At 34.7% G+C, this 23,495-nt stretch overlaps 3 protein-coding genes and 1 long non-coding RNA gene across 4 annotated transcripts; 3 read left to right on the top strand and 1 right to left on the bottom strand.

The window, feature by feature from the left end:
- Positions 1–4,023: 4,023 nt before the first annotated feature.
- Positions 4,024–10,226, top strand: LOC104244454 (uncharacterized). Its single transcript, XM_009799875.2, has 12 exons — positions 4,024–4,915; positions 5,179–5,313; positions 5,594–5,722; positions 5,904–5,995; positions 6,088–6,499; positions 6,754–6,909; positions 7,184–7,233; positions 7,626–7,697; positions 7,793–7,915; positions 8,010–8,040; positions 8,140–8,248; positions 8,544–10,226. Exon 1 carries the CDS (start codon positions 4,024–4,026, stop codon positions 4,879–4,881), a length of 858 nt encoding a protein of 285 aa, XP_009798177.2. The 3' UTR covers positions 4,882–4,915; positions 5,179–5,313; positions 5,594–5,722; positions 5,904–5,995; positions 6,088–6,499; positions 6,754–6,909; positions 7,184–7,233; positions 7,626–7,697; positions 7,793–7,915; positions 8,010–8,040; positions 8,140–8,248; positions 8,544–10,226.
- On the top strand, positions 6,045–8,421 carry LOC104244455 (uncharacterized protein P8B7.02-like). The gene is made up of 8 exons (XM_070155238.1): positions 6,045–6,281; positions 6,335–6,499; positions 6,676–6,909; positions 7,184–7,208; positions 7,626–7,697; positions 8,010–8,040; positions 8,140–8,248; positions 8,368–8,421. The coding sequence occupies exons 1-8, from the start codon at positions 6,045–6,047 to the stop codon at positions 8,419–8,421; spliced, it is 927 nt and encodes a 308-aa protein (XP_070011339.1).
- LOC138874498 (uncharacterized) lies at positions 8,635–14,803 on the bottom strand. The gene is made up of 3 exons (XR_011401462.1): positions 14,288–14,803; positions 9,239–9,423; positions 8,635–8,722 (listed from the first exon to the last, which is right to left on the bottom strand). It is a non-coding gene; the product is annotated as an uncharacterized lncRNA (long non-coding RNA).
- On the top strand, positions 11,078–14,277 carry LOC104244453 (protein neprosin-like). The gene is made up of 9 exons (XM_009799874.2): positions 11,078–11,090; positions 11,335–11,499; positions 11,984–12,076; positions 12,169–12,336; positions 12,501–12,536; positions 12,698–12,853; positions 13,043–13,096; positions 13,219–13,359; positions 13,475–14,277. The coding sequence occupies exons 2-9, from the start codon at positions 11,338–11,340 to the stop codon at positions 13,868–13,870; spliced, it is 1,206 nt and encodes a 401-aa protein (XP_009798176.1). The 5' UTR covers positions 11,078–11,090; positions 11,335–11,337; the 3' UTR covers positions 13,871–14,277.
- Positions 14,804–23,495: the final 8,692 nt, after the last annotated feature.

The raw sequence follows: 23,495 nt of genomic DNA, 5'->3' as shown, positions 1-23,495 counted from the left end.
CAAAGAACTAAATATTAGGAGAATAATTAAATGACTATTTTGTCTAGTGTGAACTTCAATTTTAAAGGGTAAAAAAGGCAAACGACATTTCGCTAAGGGCCTTCGTGCTTTTAATATAGTATAGATTACGTTTAGAAGTTTTATCCAAATATAACCATTAATTTGTTATGTAAAAGAATTAGTTGAAAGAGAATACATAGAAAACCATAGAAATAAAGTCGGTAGTCCTTTTCTGTTTTTATTTGAGCTATACACATTTTTAGGAAAGTAACCTAAATTATATTTTTGTTCAATGTGAACTTTATTTTTAAACGGTAAAAAGGCAAACGACATTTCGCTAAGAATTTTTGTACTTTAATAGAGTTTATTGATTATATAAATATTATTTGCAAATATGATTGTCACCATTGTCAATAGAACATTGAGGCCGATTAACTATTTTCTAAAGGTAATTCTTCTTTAATCTTTGAGTTACAATAATCAAGTAGATTGGAGGTTTATATTTTCAACGAACATAATGTATCTATTTATATTCAATTAGACAAAAAAGAAGCTACTTTACAATTTTATCATGCCTTTCCAAGCTATGATTTAGTCCATATTAATTTTGATGCAAAGAACAAATAACTATTTGTTGCATGAATAAGCCAATAGTATGACATGTTCGATTTTCCTTAAGGAACAACTATTTTTTTTTAAGTTTTTTTTTTTTTAGATTTGAGTGTGATAATTTTTGCAATTATCAATGCTTAAGTATACTCTAACTTCCATATCTATTTACTCCTTCAACATATTATTTAAGTTTCTTCTTCTTTTCTCTAATAAACTTTGATCTAAATGGACAACATTAATGATATATTTTAGACACTAAATTGTATTAGTAAGATTTTCAATTATAGGAATTTTTTGCTGCATTTACAAGTTAAATACCATTTTTTTGTTGTTCCGACTTTTTATGTTAGAGGTCAAATAAAAAGATTAGTTCGACTCACTCTAAGATAGAATTATGATAATATTCTTGTTGTTCACTCTTATATTTAAGAAATAAATTATTCAGACTAATTTTACATTTATGGTATTTAATCTTATTTTAATTTTAAATATAAATTTTACAATAACTGCTAGGCAGCACGTGCGAGGCACATATACTAAAACTAGTATAAATGAAAAAAGCTAACAGTTTTACTGCTTTTAGCTGTTGTTTGGTATTAGGAATAAAGAAAATAATTTCAAGATACATGTGAGATAATAATATTTTGCTGTTTTGTTTTTGATTGAAGTATTTCATCTAAGTGTAATTTAGAATTAATTGTTATGTAACAATTTTGCTTATATATTCAATATGGCAAGTCTATTAATACACTTTTTTTTTTGGTTTCTCCCCCATATTAGTATTTGCGCCTTGGATTACGCCTCCTACAGACATTTGTGTAATAATTAGCAAATTAAATCATTATTTATACTTGGAACATGTCATTTTCACACTTCTCCTAGACAATTTTTCATACTACTTTTTCCTTAGGTAATCTTTCACACTAATAGACGCGAGCTTGGGTATTTTTAAGTAGTACGGAATGTTTGGTACACTTTGAATCTACTATAGATGTTCAATCGGAACAAAGCCTAATTAAAGTATTTAATTGTAAAATCGTGGCAACTTTAGATATCTTTGTATATATTTTACTTTTTTTCTAAAAAATTTAGAGCTGAAACCCAGGAATAACGGTAAAGTTGTCTTCGTGTGACCTATATGTTACGGTTTCGAGCCTTGAAAGCAGTCATTAATGCTTGCATTAGGATAGATTATTTAAATCATATCGAGAGTGGGATCTTCTTCTCGTATCTTCCATAAATACAAATGTCTCGTGCACCGGGTTGCCCTAAACCCGAGATCTAGTCTAATTAAAGGTGGAAAGATATTATATATGTGCCCTGCTCCTACCACAAACACTGTTGACTGCGTAATTCAACTACACAGGTATAATATACACAGGCTCTCTCTCTAAATCTTGTTTCTCTTCTTATTTCGCTTTGCATCCTCACAATGTATTCTCTCAATTTTATTCGAAAATATTTGAGTCTCTACAGCTTCCGCCTCCTGAAAAGATTGCAATTTGCATAATATTTTGTTATCTTTGTACAATTTCCAGAAAAGAACCTTTTATTGTGCTTGTTTAGCTTGATTATGTAAACTGTATGGAAGAAAGAGTCTGAATTTATGAAAGCTGCTACAAAAAAAGAATCTGACAAGACATTACTTTGCATCTACCCCTCCAAAACACACACACACACACACACTAATAGAGTCATATAAAAAGGTTGAAAAGAGAGAATTGTTATTATAACTGAATAAAAATGTGATCTTCTTTTCATATGGTTCAAAGACTTGGCTTTGGTTGTAAGATTAAACTGAATAAAAATGTGATTTGCTTTACTATATTATTGATTCTATTTCACATTCTTTAGTATATTTGTTGATTTTTATGCAAAACATGACAGTCTGAAATTCTAAAACTTGCTGCAAAGAAGTATCTGAGAAGACAATACTGTGAATCTACCCCTCCATAACACACACACACACACACACACACACACTCTAATTCAGTCTATGTTGTGCGGACTCTCCAAGTATGTTGTCGTACCTATGTAGGATCCAATGCACTACTTCTGGAGGATCCGATACGCACCCATCAGTATTTTCGAAGAGTCCGAGCAACATAGAATTCAGATATATATAAAGGGTGAAAAGAGAGAAATGTGATTAAACTGAATAAAAATCTGATTTTTTTTCCTCTTGGTGTTTGCTCTCACATGCTCTTCCCTATTATTTCTCATATGGTCCAAAGACTTGATGGTTATGAGTTTAATCTAAATAAAAATGTGAGCTTTTAAACTATATTGTTGATTCAAATTGGCATTTTTTTAGTATATTTGTTTTTCTTTATGCAGCACATGATAGGTTTCATTATATGTTAATGTTAACTTTCTGTTTATATGTTGAATTGCAGGCAAAATAGTGAACTTTCAGTTTCTGTAGTTTTCTTGTGAAAGCTGTTATTTTGGTGAGAGCTGTTAGTTTGGTGAAGGTTGTTATTTTGAAGCTCTTTGTAAACACTAATAATATGGGGTTGAAGCTATTCGAGGGTGATGATGATGACATCGAGAAGTTGGACAAGATCGAGATCAATGAGGAATTTGCCCGTCGATACGAGCATAATAAGAAGAGAGAGGACTTGCAAAGGCTGGAAGAGCTGAAGAAGAAAGGCCTCATCGATGACTCTGACAACGAAGACTCCTCTGAAGCCGACGAAGAAGAAGAAGAGGAGTATTTGAACCTTTCGAGTAATTTAAAGTTAATTGATGCTTTGCTTAAGATAAAGAAAGGTGATCCAATTTTGAATAATAAAGATGCTAAGTTATTCGATTCTGAATCTGAATCTGAATCAAATTCTGTGTTGAAGGAGAAGTATAAGGACGAGAAGAAAAAGCCAAAGTACTAGAAGGATGTAGTTTATAAGTATTTGATGGAGGATGGTCCGGAGTTTGGAGATAAAAAAGAAGAAGAAGAGAAGAAAGTGAAGACATATTTTGAGGAGCAACAGGATTTGAGAAAGGAATTTTTGAATGCTGATAAGGCGGATGAGGATGAAGAGGACTTGGTTAAGGTGAAAGTGAATGAGAAAGCAGGGGATGAGTTAGGTAATGACGAGGAGGTCTCTATGGAGCTTGCTAAGAAGTTGGATGAGGCTTTTGGAGAGGATGACAGGTTTTTAAAGGATTATTTTGGGAACGATATGGGGAGGGATGATAAGAAACAAAAAAGAGATGATGTGGAGGAGGTTGAGTTTTCGGAGGATGAGGAAGAGATTGAGAGGCAATAGGATTACGAGAGAGATTTTAATTTTAGATTTGAGGAAAATGGGGGTGATCGAGTGTGGGGACATTCAAGGAAAGTGGAGGGATCGGTGAGAAAGAAGGCGAACGCAAGGAAGTTGCAGAGAGAGAGAGAAAAAGGAAAAGAGGATGGTTCAAGCGGAAGAGGAGAGAAAAGAGGAGTTGAAACGGTTAAAGAACTTGAAGAAGAAGGAGATGAGGGAGAAGCTTGAGAAGATTAAGGAGACTGCCGGGATAGGAGAGGACGAGGTATGCTTGTTTGATATGGATGATTTGGAGGAGGAATTTGATCCGGGTGATCATGACAGAAAGATGAACAAGGCTTTCGATGATAACTACTATGAGGCAAATGATATGGATCCTGAATTTGGAAGTGATAAGGATGAAGATGATGCCAAACTTGAGAAGCCAGAATTTGACAAGGAAGATGAATTACTTAGATACAATGTGGACGAACCTCGTGGTGATGATGATGATGTGGCTGAAGAAGGTAAGCGGACGAAGAAGAAGAGGAAGTGGCCTAGTACAGGAATGAAGATAGTCAAAGAACAGCTAATGGAAGAATATTACAAGTTGGACTATGAGGATACTATTGGTGACTTGAAGACAAGATTCAAGTATAGGCCGGTTAAGGCGAAGAGATTTGGGCTAACACCAGAGGAGATGTTAACAATTGAGGATAAAGAGTTAAACCAGTATGTTTCTTTGAAGAAGTTAGCACCTTATAGAGAAAAGGAATGGAAAGTACCCCTTCTTAAAACTCATCAAGTTAAAAAGACACTTAAAGGAGAAACATCAGATGTACCAAAAGCTGAAAAGAAGCCTAAGTTTGATAACAAGGAAAAATTTGCTGGTGAGACAGATGGTACAAGCAAACAATCGAGGCAAAGTAGGTGGCGAAAGAAAAAGGCTGAGTATAAGCTATCTACAGCAAGGCTTAAGGCATATTCAGCTAACACATCAGAGTCAAAGAGTAAAAAGAAGTAGCAGGCAGTTAATGAGGAGCAGCTCTGTATAACAGGTAAATATTATAATGAGAAACATATTGTTTGTTTCAGATTGTAATTCTGTCAATAGATTGAGGTTTAGTATATCCTGAAGTTAGGGAACAACTTGTTTAGTATACTTTAACTGTCAATATACGGTCAAATCTCTTTATAACAGCCTCAATTGTGTAAGTGAATATTTTGCATATGAAGGAGCGAAAGGATTTTCATCTCGAGATTTGAAGATTACATTCGTGATTCAAAGACTAAAATGTGTTCTTGGTTTTTCGTTGAGCAGTTGAAGGAGTTCGATGAGTACAATACAAAGAACATCGAGACACCAACGATAGCAAGAAAGTTTGTTGCACTGGGATTTTGTGACTTAACCATTGATGAAACTGGCATATTACCAAAAAGTGGCTTCATCAGAAATGTGAGTGTGACTTATTATATCAGTTTGACCTGTCTGAGGTCCTGTGGATTTTGAGATTGTATACTGGTTGTTCTAGATTCTGAAGGGTGAAGAGAGTTTTTTTTTTTCTTTTCTTTTTGCTATCCTCTGATAGGAAACAACCTCTCTATCTCCATAAGGTAGGGGTGCTGCGTACACACTACCCTCCCCAGACCCCACTTTGTAGGATTATACTGGGTTTGTTGTTGTTGTTATCCTCTGATACATGCTGTTGCTAAATCTCACAATATGTAACTTTCAGCTTCATATAGTGCTGGGAGTGGTCCTGGAGGGAGTTCTGGAGGTGGTCGGGAGATATTAGTACAGCATTTACTTGTCAAAGAAGATGACCAGAAACTTTTACTGGAGCTTCTGAAAAGAACTGTAGAAGGTTAGTTTTCAATATTTTTGCTTAATGAGAAAAGACCCATTATTAAATTTTCCATGCTAAGTTATCAAATGAGTCAATGCCATGATTAAATTTGAAAACTAGTACATTAGTATAAAACAAATTTTCTCTTGATGCTTGTACTTTCAGATATATTGCTGACTGAATTGCTTGTTATATTCAGGAGAGGATCTAAGTGATCTGGCGGTGCAGTATTCCCTTTGTCCATCAAAAGAAGAAGGGGGAATGCTTGGTTGGGTGAGAAAAGGGCAAATGGTATGATTATGTCTTCAAAAGTATCATTCTACTTTTTCTCCCTGATAAAATGAGTTCATCAATTAAAGATATGGAATTGCTTGTCGAACAAGGTCGCAATGAAAGAAGTGAACTGGAGACTAAGCTTGCATCAGTGAGAAAAGAAGCTGAGGAGTCTTTGAAGGAATTAAACAATATGAGGTCTCTTAAGGATGAGAAGGAGGCATTAGCTGTGAAACTGCATTTGGAAATGGATAACTTTAAATCGAGATGCAATGAAATGAAAAGGATGTTGTTTGAGGACGAGGTGGAGAAAAATTGAAAAAGCAGGTGTCTCAATTAAAAGGTGATCTAAAGTAGAAAGAGGATGCATTGAATAGCTTAGATAAAAAGCTCAAGAATGGCAGTCGTCGAATAGTAGCTTCTAAAGGAATGAAAGCAACATCAAAGAACAACAAGTCCATACCCACATCTGCAGGCTCAAGAGAGGTTGCAAGTCTTAAAGAGAAGATAAAGTTGCTTGAGGTAAACTTTTACTTGCATTTTCTGTTTCTGAATGTATTCCAACTTCAATACGAATTGCTGTCTGTGTCGTCTTTTACATATTTTCAAACTTTACAATATGCATAGGTTGTCTTTATGATCTTACTAGGAAATAAACTGTCTGTACTTCCTTTATTACTGGACCTTTGTGTTTCCAGTCGCTTAAAATTTTACGTGAATTGGTATATGAAATACCAACTGCTCTTAATTTTGTGCGATTGTTCCACGACCAGCAGGGTCAGATCAAGCTGAAGGAAAGTGCACTTGAGAGTTCAACAAATTCATTTTTGGAGAATGAGAGAGATCTTCAAGACAAAATAGAGGAGTTAGATAGAAGATTAGAAGATCTTAGTCAGAATGCAGAAAGGCTGTCTGAACAAGAGTCCCGAAAGGTCAGCTGCAAGCCATCTTTATTCTGCTTTTATCACAAAACTTAAGTTACTTTAGTAAACGTCAGCAGCAAGACAGTCAGTTTATTCTGCTGTTGAGAACTTATTAATCGGTTCACAAGGAAAACAAATTGAGCATACAAGTATTATTGCATGGTTACGGCTCCAGTTCTAAGCACAATTAATCGTTCAAGTTTGACTTGACACGGATGTGATATTAGCTCGTATTGACTTTTGTGATAGAGCATTCTAAGTTTTTGGTTCATACTGGATACAGGTGGCTGCAGATGTTCTACCTCCAGGTTCTACGACATGCACAGGGGAGAGGTACGAGTTCTCATTTTTCTAATTGTCTTTCTAGCCTTATCTATCAAATCTTGCTCAAGCGCTTACTAGAAATGTGAAAAGCCAGTGTAGATTTTGAATGAAGTCCTTCACTAAACATCCATTTGGTTGTTGAGCAAAATAAAAGTTAAAAGATAAAGACTAATAAAATGCAACCGTGTGTGTGTTGTGCTAGCTGTTTCTGTTACTACTGCTAAAACATTTTTCATTCAACTTTTATTTAACAGAGATTTTTATTTTTTACTTATTTCTAGCTCAGCAATGATATATCTCTATAGGTACAAAGGCTTGGATTTTCTTTAGCAACAAAACAAAGTTTTAACTTGGCAACTAAGTTTTGCTGCTATTTTTTTGTTTGTCACCATTTTTTGCAGGTTGGTCTAATCCAAAATCTCAAGTGATGTATACAAAAGGTGAAAAAGAAGTTCTAGGACTAAATATCAATGGTAATGACTCATCAATTTTTCAAAACTTTTTGGATACACAAATCCATCAACAAACACCACGAGTTTTGTTAAGTTTTTGGATGTGTACTTTGTAGGGTTCTTCAAAATCTGGAGTTGTTGGCGAAGCTTTGTTTGACTTTTCGAGTTATGCAGATGCAACTAAGGTTTCCTTGGTGTCTCTTCCTCTCAAAAATTCTAAATCTGAAGCTGTGTTGCATGTAAGTCTCTTTGCTAGAAAATTATTAGGATTGATATTTTATAAATTCTTTGCAATTGTGTAATTAGTTTCCAATTGCTATTGTTGAACTGTAGGTTTCAATTCAGATGATTCTGCTGATCAAAGGTGTTATCAATGATTTTTGTGTGTGTGTTTTAGTACTTGATTGCCTATTGCCTAAAGTTAACAAAATTTCCCACTTTTTGGTGTTTTTGCTTTTTACAGTGTTGTCGAAGAAATCGAAACTGCAAAACTTAATTCTCTGGATAGAAGCTTGAGATCACAATTAAGCAATGATGATTTTGAAGCAATAGTTAAAGACAATTTTATTGAGGTAAACAAATTAAGACCTCGATCTGATTCATGTCATCTGAGCTAAGGATCATATCCTCAGACTTTGTCATAGTTCGAATATTTTAAAGCTTGCATATCGCAATTTGTTATTGATCATAGATTTTGGGAGCAATTTCTCATAGCCTGCTGCTATTGCACGTGGTTGTTGACTGATAACTCACGCACGTGTGTGTTTGTGTATATATCAATATCATTCAATCAAATTATGCCTCGTTTTTGGTTTTCTGATTATTTGCTGACAAGATCGTGTCATTATTTTTCCTTGGATTTGACAGGATGCTCTGGCCAACAAACCTACATCACAAAATGGTGGAAAGAACGGCAACTGCCGGACATCAAGCGAATCTGATATTACCCTGTCCAGTTCCGGAAGCAGCTCAGGGCATTGAAGAACAACACGGTTCATCACGAGCAAATAAGCTTTCCGTCCTCTCTGAGTAATGCTTTGGTTCCCCTGAAGCAAAATACCAATGTCTCAACGACAGTTCATGAAGAAAGTCTGAATGCACAATGGGAGTGGATGGGAGGTTCTGCTTTTGACGTGAGTACAGATGTTGTTGAAAAGCTCAAAACTGAGCTCATAGCTATGGCTAGGCAAGCAGACATGTCGGATTTGGAACTACAGACTCTTCGGAAGCAGATAGTCAAGGAGAGCAAAAGGGGACAGGACCTCTCAAAAGAGGTAGCTAGTTTGAAAGAGGAACGAGATGCTCTCAAGGAAGAATGCAATAAACTTAAAGCCTCACTGAAACGTATGGACGAGACAAAGTCCAAAGACAAGTTGCTTTACGACAATGGGGATATTCAGGCTCTTGTAGATGAGCTTAGGCAAGAGTTGAATTATCACACGGACATGAATGCAAATCTTCAGATACAACTTCAGACGACACAAGAATCTTATTCTGAACTAATTCTTGCTGTTCAAGATCTAGATGAGATGTTGGAACAGAAAAACCAAGAAATCACTAACCTGTCCAACAAATCAACGACACGCGATGATGCTGACAAGTTTCCAGATGTTATCTCCAACTCCAAGCATGAAATGAGTGATGAAGAGCAAAAAGCACTTGAGCAGCTTGTGAGACAGCATAGCGATGCCAAGGAAACATACATGCTAGAGCAAAAAATCATGGACCTGCATGGTGAAATTGAGATCTACAGAAGAGACAGAGACGATTTAGAGATGCAGATGGAGCAACTTGCCCTTGACTATGAGAACAATTAAAGATGCAATATGAATGTTCCTCTTCGTATGCCACTGCAAGTCAAATGGAAGCCCAGATCGAGAGCTTGGAGAACGAGCTGAAGAAGCAATCTGACGAATTCTCTGACTCTTTGGTCACGATTAGTGAACTCGAAGCTCAAGTGAGGAATTTGGAGGAAGAATTGGAAAAGCAAGCCCAGGGATTTGAAGCTGATTTAGGCTCGTTGACTCGTGATAAAGTTGAACAAGAGCAGAGAGCAATACGAGCTGAAGAAGCATTGAGGAAGACAAGATGGCAAAATGCTAGTACAGCGGAGCGGCTTCAGGAGGAATTTAAACGACTCTCTGTTCAAATGGCATCCACCAAGCAATTGATTCAAGTGAAATGACCCTTGACCACCAAAGGATGTGGTGCAGTGGATGAGATTGCTCTTCCCTTAACCAGAGGTTTCGGGTTCGAGCCCTCGGTATGGAAAAATTCTTGGTAGGGAGCGCTTCCCCCCAATGGGGCCCTACGCGGCGCGAATCCGAATATAGTCAGGCTCCACTGCGGGTGGGAAACCAAAAAAGAAGTGAAATGACCCTTGACCTCGTGAGATCTCAAGCTGTATAAGCAGAGCATTTGTGTAAAAGGCCATTTTAAAAATTTAGGATATTTATATCGAGGAGCTTCACCTATGGAATTGGAAACTTCATAATAATGATTATTTTTCAAATATAAACAAGACTGGCTTCTTTAGGCCATTGTTTTAAATTCTGTCCCACGTTACTCAGTACTAATTTTTATCAGCAAAAAAATAAAAAGATTCTTCCAATTACTTTTAAAAAGAAAATTTCAACCCATTCGGCTAACAGAAATTAAAAAATAATAATAAAGCGTGGCTTTATAAAATGTCATACAGTGAAAATAGTTCATATAAACCCCTCATCTGCAATTTGGTTCTGCTTTTGATTCACAAACTAAGTGGATGCTACATTCCAAGTCCCCTAGACCTTGTTAAGCTCTCTACAACTCAGAAAAGATTTGGAAATAACAAAATTAATAAATATTTAATTTTCTTAATTATATGTGTATCGATCTTTGCTGTATGTTCATCTCAAATCTTAAGCTAGCTACAAGTAATTTTCCATTTGGAGTTTTCTTTTCTTATTAGTTTGATTATTGTGAATCGAGTCGATTCTTTTAGCTTGAAATTCAGAAACGTAGTTTTAAGGATTCTTGGTAAGGAAATGTCTCGCATAATTTCTCCTTTACCTATTTCTCCCTTAAATTTATTCTACAATATATATTAACAGTTTAAAACTAAAGTTGCCATTTAATTGTAGTCATTAATACGTAAAAGAGGACACTGACAATAAAAGGAAACAAAGATTCAGCAAAGAAAACAAATAAGGAAATACTAATATATGTACATTAAGAGGAAGATATGAATATATTTGACTAAGTAAGAAAATTCTTTCCTTTTTCTCTCCCTTCATATCCGTTACTTAATTTTAATTAAATGTTAATGCAAAACTTTCAAACAGATTCTCTCATTATTTCTCTATAAATTCATAGAACAGTTCATCACCAAGACACAAAAACACATGCATTCATAGCTTCGTGCAAGATCTGAAGGTGACTTTTTGACACTTCTTTTTGTGCTTTATAAATCATCATTTTTCTGGCTATTTTCTTATAACTTTAGAATATCAGTAGTTACAGTGTAGTGATAGTATATTGTCCTCATTTACTAAAAATGATAATATTTGCAAGCATGCAATGAACGTGATTATAGCTTTGTTTTAATTTTGGTTCCTTAATATTAGTTTGTCATATTTACATGTATTCAGCAGTTGCCGATAATTTTTTTAGAATTCAGAATATGTTGATTCATCAAAGAAATGTACTACAAACTTCGCTCGTACTCTATTTTCTTCTGAGTTTTGACGGAGTTCAAGGAGAAATGAAGCTGTCCAAACTAGAGGAACTAGCGTTAGAGAAGCAACTTAAACTTTTGAACAAACCAGCGGTCAAAACAATCAAGGTATGCATTTTTGGGATATTTCTTTAATAAGCTCTTTAATGATTCTTGTTTTATGCTAATATATACACTTTGTATAAAAAAAAATACAATACCCTTCCATCTCATAATATCCATGAAGAATTTTAACAATCAAGTTAAATGTCGGTAAACCGAGTATTTACAACTTAATATTTACCATACTTTTTTTCGTATTTTATGTTGTAGTTGAAAATCGTGAAATTTCTAAATTATAATTTTTGACTTATTCACAAATTTGTTATTAGAAAAGTAAGGCACAATATATAACTCATTTCACAAAAGCCTATATATATTCATTTTGAAAGTCAGATATGGTAAACTGCTAGACAGATGAAGCATTGCTTATTATTTACTACCAACCATTTTATTCTACAATATTTTTATTTATTCACAAGTTATTACATTTCAAAAGCATGATCTTGAATAGTACAACCAATATTAAAGTTTATGAATTTTTTGCTCACAGACTGAATGGGGGGTTACATACGATTGTGTGGATTTCTACAAACAACTTGCATTTGATCATCCAGCATTGAAGAATCACAATTTTCATCCCGAGGTATGTATTTACACTTTCTTTTTGTGTATTCAACTTTATATGGATGAAGTATTAATGTTAATAGATAATTTAAACAAGTTTTGGATTGACAGATGAAACCCACTTTATCAACGATAAATCAAATATCAAGTACCTCAACTGTTGATATATCTTCAAGGAAAGTGTTAGAGAATGGAGGTTGTCCGTCCGGAACTGTTCCCATCAAAAGAGTTACCAGAGATGATCTTATTAGACAAAGACGTATGCCACCGCCAGAAAATGTAAGATAATATATTACACCAATTCACAACTTTCTTGATAACTTCATTTCTGGACAACAAAATAGATAATGTACAAAAACGAAGCCCAATTAGATTGACATAAGATAATATTACACTCAATTCAAGTATAAATCCGACATACTTTTTTTTATTGTATTGTGCAGACTAACAACATTCTTGAGACAACTGGAGGATACAGGGTACATGAATTGGATATTTTTTTTATTCATTTTCTGTGTTATGGATTTATCATTTGACCACTTCCTATCAGCTCCACCTAAAATTTCAAGTGAATAAACATAGAGTTAATTTGGATAATCTATGTAACGAGTAAAGGTAAATTTTTATCTTTTATATGCAGCGTGCAATTGTTCATACTCCAAGTGATCCAAATAACAAATTTGCGGGAGCTGGAATGGTAGCTAGTCTATGGAATCCTTATGTTGAAGGTCAACAAAATAGTGCATGCCGATTGAAGATTCAAAAAGGACAAGATAGTATGCAAGTTGGATGGAGAGTAAGTTTAACCCCTTATTTATTAATAATTTAATTAATTTCTTACTTACAATAATTTTAAAATTTTAGAGGACAGATACAGAAAAGGAAATGGAACGGGAGATCGCGATGGGGATTGAATTTTATGCCTCTGGGATTTCCATCATTGAACTTTCACTCAATAGTTATAACAGCTTATTTCTTGTTTTAGGTGGATCCAGCATTATATGGAAATAATCATACTATGTTTTTTATACATTTCCAAGTAAGTCTCTTGGGTACTTCATTAAATGATTTCTATCTTTGTGTTCATGAAACTAGTATCTTTAACTTATTAGTTGTTCACCTCAACAGATAATGGTTCATGAATTTTTAAATATTTCTTAGGCTGGAAATGTGCATTGCTTCAACACACTATGTCCTGGTTTTGTAATAGTAAACAATGACATATATCTTGATTCTGAATTCGAACATATTACTCACCGAGGGGACGATCAACAGTGGGAGTTTGTTATGTACATTGATCGTGTAAGATTTATGTATCTTTTTGTCTACTTTATTAAGTTTTTTTCAGTAATTCTTTAGATTAGATTTTTGAAGCGTTTTAAAAATACTAACATACATCTCCTTCTGAAAACTAAAGGATCTAGCAAATGGAAATTGGTGGCTTTTGATTGGAGATAATCAGACAGCAGTTGGGTTTTGGCCTCCAGGAATTTTCACTGCATTAGCAAACGACTTTGCTACGAATATTGAGTGGGGAGGGGTGACATATACTCCACCAGGTGCACCTTATCCTGCAATGGGCTCTAGCTTTTTTCCTGATCAATATCAACCAGATCCTTCTCTTGATGCTTACTGTAGGGGACTTATAGTTTTAGATGATAAAGGCGTGACGATAAATGCAAATAACACACCCATATTTATTGATAGTCGCTATTTGTACCACGTTACTGATGAACCAAATTGGGGACCTGGACAGTTTCCGCATTATATGTTTTACGGTGGACCTGAAACAAAGTATGTGCCCCCTTTGTAGAGTTGTTATGTAGTGTAAGCTTTGGGCTGAATGTAATAATTAGATATCTAGTAATTTGGTTTAGTCTTTGTCGTACGCAGTAGAATACACTGTGAGGTGCCACACTGCGAAGTATTATAAAATGTTACTACTTGGAGAATATTATACACAAGTCGGTTTTTGGCCAAAAAAAGATAGAGTAGCAGGAGCAAAGGTGGTTTATCTTGATAAGATTAGGGGTCACTCTTTGTGAAAATGATTCTATCAGTTATTCTCTTTCCTTTGTAAATATAGAAGTTTGTATAAATCTATTTCTTGAGCCATAATTCACTTGACCAGATGATTAAACTAATCAAGTATTTGGAATGCAACACAAAGTAATGGAGTATAAAAAGAACAAAGACAAACAAATGACAAAATGGTCCCAGGAGTACTAACCTATGTTTCTCGGCAAGCATCATAACTAGAGTCTGTTGCTATCCGGTCTATGCGTAGCTTATGAATTTTCACTGTGAACATTCCTCAAACACATGGTAAGCATCTTTAATGTTCTTGCTATCCAGTAGAATTCTTCATTTCTTTTGATCAAGTAGTTAAAGATCGAGGCTGTTGAGCTAAAAAAATTACTCTTTTAGGAACCAAAAATGAAGGTTGTCTCCCTGTAAGAAATGAGGCAGTCCACAATTTACCACCATGAAAACACTGATTCAGTCCATTCACATATAAAAACCGCCACTGTGAACACTTCCATTTTCAAACAAGCAAAGTGCAAAATATAGGTCTCAAGATTCGTTAAGGGTGAGGAGGAAGATGGTATATGCTAGTTCAGATGACAGATATAAGAGAGAAATTGATGGAATTCAGATTGAACTACAAGCAACTGATTCAAGTGAAATGAGATGAGCCTTGACCTTGTGAAATCTCGAGCTCTATAAACAGAGCATTTGCATAAAAGGCTATTGTTTAAATTGGATAAAATTCACAAATAGCCACCTTTTAGCCTCTATAGTTGACAAATAGGCACTATCATGAAATTTTAAATTATACTCTCCTCGTTACAACTTATAAGTGAACTTATTTCCTTTTTGGTCCATTCCAAAAAGAATGATCCCTTTTTAAATTTGAAAATAATTTAGCTTAAAATTCTAATTATACTTTAGTGATAAGCTTTTATAACCACACAAATACTATAGAGTCTATTAGTATACTGTATTTGTAAAATAATTCTGGAAATATAAATGAACATAAACAGAAATGAACATAAACAGGAATGAACAACGAAATAATAGAAAACCAATTCGAGTCCACTGAATTCACAGTGTTTCCTTAAGGAATTTAATCCCCTCCTAGTACCCAAGGTTATGGATTATTTTCTCTCATGATAGAACGAATTACACACTAGTGTAGTAGTACTTCAAACCCCAGTGTTTCAGCGAACACAAAGTTCGGTAGCAAATCACTCTTACTATTGCTTTGTTTGATTTTTAAACTATGCAGAAGAAGGAGAAGAAACTCAGAAAATTGTATCGAAATTCTGAGCAGAATAGTCTTGTATTTATAGCCTAAGTTGGGCTGAAATCTAAAGAGGTGCAACTTTTCAGAATTGATGTCTATGCAAAACGGCCATAGTGCCATTACATAAATGACTATTTACTCAACAATAAAGAGGGAAAATAAAGAGGAAAAATTGAAGAGAGCAGTTAATTTTCTGTTACCAAAACAGAAAAAACGGATTGGAGGATTTAATATTAATATTTATTTTAATATTAATATTCTGTTATTAAAACAAATATTTAATAACATTTCTGTTAATATTTACTATTAACAAATAAATTTGATCCAAAAAGTTAATCAATCAATCATTTGACCAAATCCAAATCCAAATCCAAATCCAAAGCCGAAGCCGAAGTCGAGCCGAGTGAGCGACGACGACGGCGTGAGGCTTGCCTTCTTCTCAACTCTTTAAAAGATACAAGAAGAGCAATTGTTTATATACCCCTAAAAAACCTCTTCCTCTTCCAATATGGGACAATGTCCATTTGCCATGGGGGAACTTAAAATTTCACTCAAAAATTTCATTTCCCTCCATTTCCCATTCACCATTTGTTATGTATTTAATATATTAAATACATAACAAACCCAACAATCCCCCACATGAATGGGGAATGGCTATATCACGGAAGTATGCATGAAAAACTGTGTGATTTGCAAGCAAGGATTAATTGCATCTGAATAAGTAGGTTTCCCTTTGAACTTTCTGTAGTGAACTTATGTCGGATATACTCGATCAATCGGTAGATTTGATATCTTTGAACCGTCGAACTTTGGTGTATACCTAGACAACCACAAGTCACACGACCAACCCTTAACCGTCTTTGGTTCTCATTGTTGTGTTCGTTTCAGCCATGGACGCCGCCTGGTTTCATAAGTGCATAGAAAATTGGCCTTGTAAAATTCTCCTTGAAGCGGCTAACACTTCACACTTACATAGGTGATTCCTAAACGTGTCATCCCGTAGATACACTATTTGATATACCCCGTATCAAATTTAGAAATCATTAAAAAGCCTTAATGCTTTATCCTTGGTACTGAACATTGTCTCATCACGAGAATGGACCAAAAGTTTAGTTGACAATGTTGAACCGCCATTAATGACTTTGTTTGATCTCCTTGAACCTAGATCTTGGGATCTCCAGTCTTCTAGGTAGAGTTACCGCCACAATGACTTGTTCTCGGCCACAGTCTCATTCCCCTTGATGATTTCTCAACTACCTCTCTAGTTAGGCCTTTTGTAAGTGGATCCGACACATTATCACTTGACTTTGCATAATCAATCGTGATAATTCCTCTAGAGAGTAATTGCCTAACGGTTTTATGTATTCGTCGTATATGACGAGATTTACCGTTATACATAACGCTCCCAGCCCTTCCAATTGCCACTTGACTATCACAATGTATGCATATTGGTACCAACGGTTTGAGCCAAAATGGAATATCTTTCAAGAAATTCCGGAGCCATTCAGCTTCTTCACCGGCTTTATCTAAGCTATGAATTTAGCCTCCATTGTAGAGCTGGCAATGCAAGTTTGTTTGGACGACTTCCAAGATACCGCTCATCCACCAATAGTGAATACATATCCACTTGTGGATTTGGAATCAGTTGATCCAGTGATCTAATTTGCATCATAGTATCCCTCAATGACCGCATGATATTTAGTGTAGTGCAAAGCAAAGTCCTGGGTATGTACTAAATATCCCAAAACACATTTCATTGCCATCCAATGAGATTGACCTGGATTGCTCGTATATTGACTCAATTTACTTATAGCACAAGATATACCTGGTCGTGTACAATTCATGATGTACATTAAGCAACCCAACATACGAGCATAATCCAACTGTGATATGCTTTGGCCTTTGTTCTTTGCTAATGCAAGATTCACGTCAATTGGAGTCTTTACAACTTTAAAGCCCAAGTGCTTAAATTTTTCAAGTACTGTCATATAGTAAGATTGTGACAATGCCAGACCTTGATAAGTCTTCTGGATCTTAATTCCTAGAATTAAATTAGCAACTCTCAGGTCTTTCATATTAAACTTGCTAGTTAGCATACGCTTAGTAGCATTTATGTTGGCAATGTCATTACTCATTATGAGCATATCATCCACGTATAAGAAAACAATGACTATGTGATTTGGAACATTTTTAATGTATACACATTTATCACATTCATATATCTTAAATCTATTTGACAATATTGTTTGGTCAAATTTCGCATGCCATTGTTTGGGTGCTTGTTTTAATCCGTAGAGGGACTTGACAAGTCTACAAACCTTCTTTTTTTTTACCTGGAACCACAAACCCTTCAGGTTGTTCCATGTAGATTTCTTCCTCCAACTCTCCATTTAAGAAGCCTGTCTTAACATCCATTTGATGGATTTCAAGACCATAAACTGCAGCTAATGCTACTAACGTTCGTATGGACGTAATTCTTGTAACTGGAGAGTATGTATCAAAATAGTCAAGGCCTTCTCGTTGTCTATACCCTTTGACTACAAGTCTATCCTTTTATTTGTCAATAGTGTCACCATCTTTCATTTTCCTCTTAAAGATCCATTTAGAACTCAATGGTTTATTTCCAGGAGGAAGATCAACCAATTCCCATGTATGGTTGTTCAGTATGGATTCTATTTCACTATTGACTACCTCTTCCATAACAATGATTCCGAAGAAGACATAGCTTCTTTAAATGTTTGAGGCTCATTTTCCAATAAGAAAGTCACAAAATCTGGTCCAAATGAAGTAGACGTTCTTTGACTTTTACTACGTCTTGGATCCTCCTAGTTAAGTGTACTTTCTTTTGTTTCTTCCCGAGGTCGTTTAGATCCTTCACCAATCGACTCATATTTCTTTTTATACGGATATATATTTTCAAAGAACTCAGCATTATCTGATTCTATAACCGTATTATTATGAATGTCAGGATTTTCTGATTTATGAACCAGAAATCGATATGCTTTATTATTAGTCGCATATCCTATGAAAACACAATCAACGGTTTTCGGTCCGATTTTTACTCTTTTGGGTTTAGGAACTTGCACTTTTGTCAAACACCCCCACACTTTAAAATAATTCAAGTTGGGCTTCCTTCATTTTCATTTTTCATATGGAATGGATTGTGTTTTGCTATGGGGTACTCAATTTAGAATTTGGCTAGCCGTAAAAACGGCTTTCTTCCACAAGTTCTGTGGCAAACCAGAACTTATCAATAATGCGTTCATCATCTCCTTTAATGAACGATTCTTTCTTTCTTTCTGCAATCCTATTGGATTGGGGTGTGTAAGGGGCCATTGTTTGATGAATAATTCCATATTCTAAACATATTTGTTCAAAAGGAGATTCATATTCACCACCCCTATCACTTCTTATCATTTTGATTTTCTTGTTAAGTTGTGTTTCAACTTCATTTTTGTATTGCTTGAATGTGTCTATTGCTTCATCTTTACTATTAAGTAAGTAAACATTAGCAATATCGAGTACTATCATCAATAAAAGTTATGAAATACTTCTTTCCACCGCGAGATGGTATTGACTTCATGTCACAAATATCTGTGTGAATTAAGTCTAAAAGATTTGAATTCCTTTCAACTGATTTATAAGGATGTTTAACATACTTAGATTCCACACATACTTGACATTTTGATTTGTCACATTCAAACTTAGGCAATACTTCCAAATTAATCATTTTCCTTAAGGTTTTATAATTAACATGACCCAAAAGTATATGCCATAATTTATTTGACTCAAGTAAGTAAGACGAAACTGAAAATTTATTATTATTTTCAACAACCATTACATTCAGCTTGAAAAGGCCTTCAGTGAGGTAACCTTTTCCTACAAACATCTCGTTCTTACTTATTACAACTTATCGGATACAAATACACATTTAAAACCATTTTTAACAAGAAGTCTAATAGAGACTAAATTCTTCCTAATCTCGGGAACATGAAGGACGTTGTTCAAAGTCACCACTTTGCCGGAAGTCATTTTGAGAAATATCTTCACACATCCTTCAATCTTGGCCTTTGCAGCATTTCCCATAGAAATCGTCTCATCGGGTCCAACAGGAGCATAAGTAGCAAAAACTTCTTTAACAGTACAAACGAGGGGAGTGGCTCCAGAATCAATCCACCACTCTTTAGGATTGCCCACCAAGTTGCATTCGGAAAGCATGGCACATAAGTCACCAACATCATCATGCTTTTCAACCATGTTTGCTTGACCCTTCTTCTTGTCTTTCTTCGGAGCACGACACTCCGTAGATTTATGTCTGGTTTTTCCACAGTTGTAGCAGTTTCCACTGAACCACTTCTTGCTTGGGTTATATTTCGGTCCACAAACCTTCTTCCTCTTTTTGTTCTCTTCAACAATATTTGCTCCCATTATTGTTGAGTTTCCACGGCCTCTCTTTTCAGCAGCTTTGTTGTCCTCTTCGATTCTCAACCGAATAATGAGATCTTCAAGGGACATCTCCTTGTGTTTGTGTTTCAAGTAGTTTTTGAAGTCCTTCCACAAAGGAGGCAACTTCTCAATCATCGCTGCTACTTGGAATGCTTCATTGATGACAAGTCGTTCAATGAAATTTCTGTTAGTAAAAATACTAAGATTACTAATTTCAACATCAATATTAATTTGATTTATACCTTCGGCAAGGAGATCGTGAATAATCACTTGCAATTCTTGGACTTAGGAACAGACTTGCTATCTACTATTTTGTAGTCCAAAAACTTTGTAGCAACGAACTTCTTCAACCCGGCATCTTCGGTTTTGTATTTCTTTTCAAGCGCAGTCCACAGTTCTTTTGACGTTTCTACGCCACTGTAGACGTTATACAAAGCATCCTCCAACCCGCTTAGAATATAATTCTTGCACAAAAAATCTAAATGCTTCCACGCCTCAATCACGAGAAAGCGTTCAGTTTCTGGAGTTTCATCGACCAGCACAGGAACTTCTTCCTTGATGAACTTCTGGAGACTTAGAGTAGTCAAGTAGAAGAACATCTTTTGCTGTCAGCGCTTGAAATCAATCCCGAAATTTTTTTCGGGTTTCTCCGCTGGTGCCAATGCTGCCGGTGTTGTTCGACTCGTTGAGGCATTGGCAGTCACCATCGGAACAACTTAGTTTCTGTTATCATTACTCATTTCCGTAAAAGAATGACACAAACGTTAAAATCACGTAGATTTTAATAGAGGACAAAACCACAAAGGTTTTACTCTCCAAAAATAGTGAGTACAAATACAGAAAATATATTAAATTCCTTAAGCTTGTTAGTATACTGTATTTTTAAAATAATTCTAGAAATATAAATGAACATAAACAGGAATGAACAACGAAATAATAGAAAACCAATTCGAGCCCACTGAATTCACAGTGTTTCCTTAAGGAATTTAATCCCCTCCTAGTACCCAAGGTTATGGATTATTTCCTCCCAGGATAGAACGAATGACACACTGGTGTAGTGGTACTTCAAACCCCAGTGTTTCAGCGAACACAAAGTTCGGTAGCAAATCACACTTACTATTGCTTTGTTTGATGTTTAAACTATGTAGAAGAAGGAGAAGAAACTCAAAAAATCGTATCGAAATTCTGAGCAGAATAGCCTTGTATTTATAGCCAAAGTTAGGCTGAAATCCGAAGAGGTGCAACTCTTCAGAATGGTTGTGGCCACAACATAAATGTCATTACATAAATTGCTATTTACTCAACAATAAAGAGGGAAAATTGAAGAGGGTAGTTAATTTTCTGTTACCAAAACAGAAAAACGGTTTGGAGGATTAATATTAATATTCTGTTATTAAAACAAATATTTAATAATATTTCTGTTAATATTTTACTATTAACAAATTAATTTGGTCCAAAAAGTTAATCAATCATTTGACCGAAGCCGAAACCGAGCCGAGCGAGTGACGACTATTGCGGCGCGAGGCTTGCCATCTTCTCAACTCTTTAAGAGCTAGAAGAAGAACAATTGCTTATATACCCATACAAAACCTATTCCTCTTTCAATATTGGACAATGTCCATTTGCCAAGGGGGAACTTAAAATTTCACTTAAAAATTTCATTTCTCTCCATTTCTCATTCACCCTCTTTTATGTATTTAATATATTAAATACATAACAAACCCAACAGAGTCTAGACCCCTTTCTGGCATATTTAGGACCACAAATGTCAAAAGTCTTCATTTTTTTAAACTTCATGTCAAGTCAAACAGGTTCACATAAATTGAAATGGAGGGAGTACGAAACTTAATTATCTAAGTATAGGTCTAAAATGGCTAACTATTGTACTACATTTTAAATTCTCGCGTTACTTCCTTAGTCTAATGGACGAAATTTTTTCTGCTAAGGAGAAAAAAGATTAATCTAATTACTTTTAAAAGCAAATTTAATCCCATAGACTAACGAGAAATTAAAAAATTAAAAAGTCGCCTCAAAAAGGGCAAAATAATCCATATATAAATAAGGTTCTACCATCTTCAAAAAAGATTTGAAAATAACAAAAGATACGAAGATAATTTTTTTTAATTATAAATGTTATCCATATTAATTTGTTGTCACTCATAACATTGATCTCAAATCTTAAGTTAGCTAAAATTAATTTTCCTTTTGGTGTTTCCATTTTCCCTATTTAGTTTAATTATATCTGAATCGAATCGATTTTTCCAATTTGAAATTCAGAAACTTATTCCGTAGAAGGATTTTTGGTAATGGAATGTAGGGGTGGGCATCGGTCGGTTCGGTTCGGTTTTGAACATTATCGGTTTTGTCTATCGGTTATCGGTTTACAAATATCATAACCCGATAACCAAACCGATAAGATATTGGTTATTGGTTATCGGTTAATCGGTTATATATCGTTATCGGTTTAACCGATAAGATAAAACAACTAAAAAATTTTGCAATATATAAAACAAAGAAATCAAACTGCCAGAACGTGTAAACTGCCAACTTTTGTTGTTTCTTAACAAAAGCACGCTCCCACTTCTGTGCAGTATCTACTGATGTCTGGCGGAGAACTGGTGGTGAGTCTTGCGTCTTGACTCTTGGGGGCTGCGACAGAAACAAGAATGAGAACTGAGAGACAAACGACTGAAGACTGAAGAGTGAAGAGGGAATTAGGAAAATAAATAACCCTAGTATATACTTAAGGGTAAATTAGTAAATTACATCATTCTTATTGGGTTATCGGTTTTTACCCAATAACAAAAATGCAAACCGAGCCCGAACTGATAACCCAATAAAAAACAAACTTTAACCCGTTACCGAACCGTTAACCCAATAACCCAATACCGATAACCCAATAAAGAATTAACGGTTCGGATTATCGGTTTTACCCGATATATGCCCACCCCTAATGGAATGTCCTGCATAATTTCTCCTTACATGTTCTCCCTTAAATTTATTCTACTACCACTATATATCAACATTTTAAATTCGAATTTGACATATAAAAGCAGTCATTAATACAAAAAAGAGGACATTGACATAAAAGGAAGTAAAGATTCAGCAAAGGAAACAATAGGAAATACTAGTATGTACATTAAGAGGGAGATATGAATATATATATTTAGAATAAGAAAGAAAATAGCGCATTAAAGTGAAGGATTTGCACAATAGGAATATGGAATATTCTTGATAATACACACAAAACCCTCCCATTTTCATTCTAAAATGTGATATTAAAGTGGAAAATTTACAAAATAGCACATTTAAATTTCCCATTTTTTTTTATTTCAAAAAAATTCTCCCTTCTTTCCCTCTTCTTTCAATTCATATCAATTACTTACTTAACTTTAAATTTGATCAAAATCCAATTATTAAATATTCATGCCAACAAATTCCATAAAATAAGCTACTTTCTTTTTTATGGTTCACACTTACCATTTGAAAATCTCATCATTTCTCTATAAATTCATAGAAGAGTTCATCACCAATACACAAAAATACATAAACTCATATATAGCTTGTTGAAGATTTTAAGGTTCTTATTTGACACGTCTTTTTTTATTCTGTCTAAGTATTTTTTATCACTAATATACATGTATTTAGTAGTCGCTGATAAAAATAATTTTAATGAATTCAGAGT

This window comes from Nicotiana sylvestris, chromosome 8 (assembly GCF_000393655.2).
Source record: "Nicotiana sylvestris chromosome 8, ASM39365v2, whole genome shotgun sequence".
In the NCBI taxonomy this organism is placed as follows: Eukaryota; Viridiplantae; Streptophyta; class Magnoliopsida; order Solanales; family Solanaceae; genus Nicotiana; species Nicotiana sylvestris.
This window is presented reverse-complemented; position numbering and strand designations above follow the sequence as displayed.

Coding starts and splice junctions, on each gene's coding strand:
- LOC104244454 (XM_009799875.2), top strand. CDS start 4,024: ATGGTTCAAGCGGAAGAGGAGAGAAAAGAGGAGTTGAAACGGTTAAAG.
- LOC104244455 (XM_070155238.1), top strand. CDS start 6,045: ATGAGTTCATCAATTAAAGATATGGAATTGCTTGTCGAACAAGGTCGC. Junction 6,282..6,334: donor GGATGTTGTTTGAGGACGAG/GTGGAGAAAAAT, acceptor GATCTAAAGTAG/AAAGAGGATGCATTGAATAG. Junction 7,698..8,009: donor TCTAGGACTAAATATCAATG/GTAATGACTCAT, acceptor GTTGAACTGTAG/GTTTCAATTCAGATGATTCT.
- LOC104244453 (XM_009799874.2), top strand. CDS start 11,338: ATGTTGATTCATCAAAGAAATGTACTACAAACTTCGCTCGTACTCTAT. Junction 12,337..12,500: donor GTATGCCACCGCCAGAAAAT/GTAAGATAATAT, acceptor TGTATTGTGCAG/ACTAACAACATTCTTGAGAC. Junction 13,097..13,218: donor TGTTTTTTATACATTTCCAA/GTAAGTCTCTTG, acceptor AATATTTCTTAG/GCTGGAAATGTGCATTGCTT.